This window comes from Emiliania huxleyi, assembly GCF_000372725.1.
Source record: "Emiliania huxleyi CCMP1516 chromosome Unknown EMIHUscaffold_120, whole genome shotgun sequence".
NCBI classification, from domain to species: Eukaryota; Haptophyta; order Isochrysidales; family Noelaerhabdaceae; genus Emiliania; species Emiliania huxleyi.
Window position 1 is genome coordinate 229,352 of NW_005201391.1, and position 2,431 is coordinate 231,782.

The window sequence follows — 2,431 nt, forward strand, 5'->3', positions numbered from 1 at the left end:
ATGTCGCGCGCCGCCAGCGCCGCGACCTCGATCTCCTTGCGCTGCCCGATCTGCTGGGACACATTCTGCTCGCCGGTGCTGACGCCCTGCGGGCACCGCTTTTGCGAGGCATGCGTCAAGACCGCACTCACAGTCAAGAAGGAATGCCCGTCGTGTCGCCAGCCGGTCAAGTCGCACCGCGCGCTTCGAGTGGACACGGCATTCTTTGCAGCGACCGAGTCGAGCGGTGTGCGGTCGGCGGTGGCCGCCCCACTTCTTGACGAGTGCCTCGCCTCCTGCGATGCCGAGTGGAATTGCCGCGGCTGCACTTTGGCTAATCCCGCGGCTGCCGAGCGCTGCGCGACGTGTCACGCTCGCCGGCCTGCTCGCGCGACGTACTCTCTGTTGCCGGCGCGCAACGACTCTTGCGAGCCGGGCGAGCAGCAGCAGCAGCAGCAGCAGCAGCAGCAGCAGCAGCCGCTGACACGGCCGGGCGCGCCGCTCGCCGCTGCCGACGCCGTCGAGGGGGCTGCGGTGGCGGTCTACTTCTCGGACGTGTCGCGCTGGTGCCGCGGCTCGAGCGTGTCCAAGACTGCGACGGGGAGGAGCTGCTCTTGTCGACCCTCTCCCCTCCCTCCCTTGTAGGTACCGCGGCGAGGTGGCTTCCGTCAACAACGACGGCACCTTTGGCGTGGGGCGTACGAGCTGTGAAGAGACGCTGTGTTCACACCTGCAGCTGTGAGCAGGCACCTTTGGCGTGGCGTACGAGGACGGCGACGAGGAGGAGGCGGTGCCGCTGGCGGAGCTCTTTCATCCAGCGGCTGAGGCTGGGAGGCCCGCCCACTCCGACGAGCAGAGGCTGACGGCGGCCCGAGAGAGGTGTGTGTCCGAGACCACGTCGCACATTATACTATGTGGTCGCGCAGTTGGACCAACCGATGCGCCGGGCTTCGAGAGCGAGGCGGCAGACGCCGACAGTGGGGTTTCGGCTCGCGGGACGTCGTCAAGGAGACGACTTGTCGGCTGGCGGACGGGTTATCGAGGCCCCTCGTGGACGGGTTATCGAGGCGTCTACAAGCATGGGAATAAGTACCGCGCGCGCCTGGACGTCCCGGGCGGGGAGGGGGAAGGGGGAGGGAAGTCCCGCTACGTCGGCAGCTTCGACACGGTCGAGGAGGCGGCAGCGGCGCGGGCTGCGGCCGCTGAGGAGCAGCGGCGGAGCGATGAAGCTGCGCGCGCGCCCAGGCTGGCTCGGCAGGCGGAGGCGGCACGCCAGCAGGCCATAAGCGAGGGGCTGCAGCTTGAGCCGTCGAGCTCGAACACGAGCACAGGCTTCCGCGGCGTGGTTGTGTATGACGCGGGCAAGCGCTCACTCAGAACGTGCTACCGCGCTTACAATGCCATGCATTGGCAACATCGCGGGGCGGACGACCATGCTGGCCAGAATGCACAATGGATCTCGGGCACGTTTGAGACGGTGGAAGAAGCCGCGCTCGCTTACGCGCGTAGCCGCGCGATGGCCAAGATCGCGAAGCAGGGGCAGGATCGGAGGTTCAAAAGCTGTAAATCATATTGGAGGGGTGGGGGTGGGAGGGGCGGGGGTGGGAGGGGCGCTAAAATAAATGGACGTGCGTAATTCCCGTAAAAGAACAGGGCGTGTAATTTATGTGGCGAGATATATTGGTGCAATACAAAATCTGTTAGTGTTAGTGAGTTAGCTGTTACTTATAAACTCGTGTCGTGCAGCAGAACCAATCTCCACAGAAAGAACGGTTACGGCCGGATACGTAGGCCGGATCTAGTCGAGATCTCGATGTCCTCCACCGTGGGTGGGAAGCGCCAGGCTGCTGTAAGAGGCCCCCTCCCCGGCTGAAGAATGCCTTCTCCGCCGCCATCGCCGCGTGCCACAAATCAGACAACTCAAGCGCCGGGATTGGCGGATTGCGTGCCACAAATCAGACAAGCGCCGGGGTTGATCGACACTGTTGTGATATACAGAGTGTGCGAAGGTGGGAGGGAGCGCCTCGCATTCACGGACGGGAGCTCGAGAAGGAATATCCGGGGTGTGCGGGAATCCTCAAGAGTTTTTTTGCCGCGGGGCGCGCGAGGCGTGCCCAGACAGGACCGACGGCCAAGACCGTCCAGGCCTGTGCGCACTGACCACAGCACCCCATGCCCCGCCTCGGCGGAGCTCTCGGTGCGGGTGTGTTAATCCCAGCTCGGGTTTGTCGGATCCGGCTTTTCTTTTTTGAGAGCACGCATAATGACCGCGCAAGATATGAAGGGTGGCTAAGGGCTCTGGAGCAGGCGCACATCGCTTCCAGGGAGGGGGGCGTGCTTCTACTCACACCACATGCTAGGGGGGGGGGGGGCTCCAGCTGACACTGCGAATGGGTTGGCGGTCCGCAAGCGGGAAGATGGCGGTTTCATTGATTGCCGTGCCCGCTGCGAG

General features: G+C 64.3%; 1 protein-coding gene across 1 annotated transcript; it reads left to right on the plus strand.

Annotated features, from left to right (window-relative positions):
* Nucleotides 1-1,545, plus strand: EMIHUDRAFT_224927 (hypothetical protein; the record flags this gene model as incomplete). Its single annotated transcript, XM_005790307.1, has 6 exons — nt 1-344; nt 625-677; nt 726-858; nt 935-978; nt 1,047-1,456; nt 1,489-1,545. The coding sequence occupies 6 exons, from the start codon at nt 1-3 to the stop codon at nt 1,543-1,545; spliced, it is 1,041 nt and encodes a 346-aa protein (XP_005790364.1).
* Between the last annotated feature and the right edge of the window lie 886 nt (nt 1,546-2,431).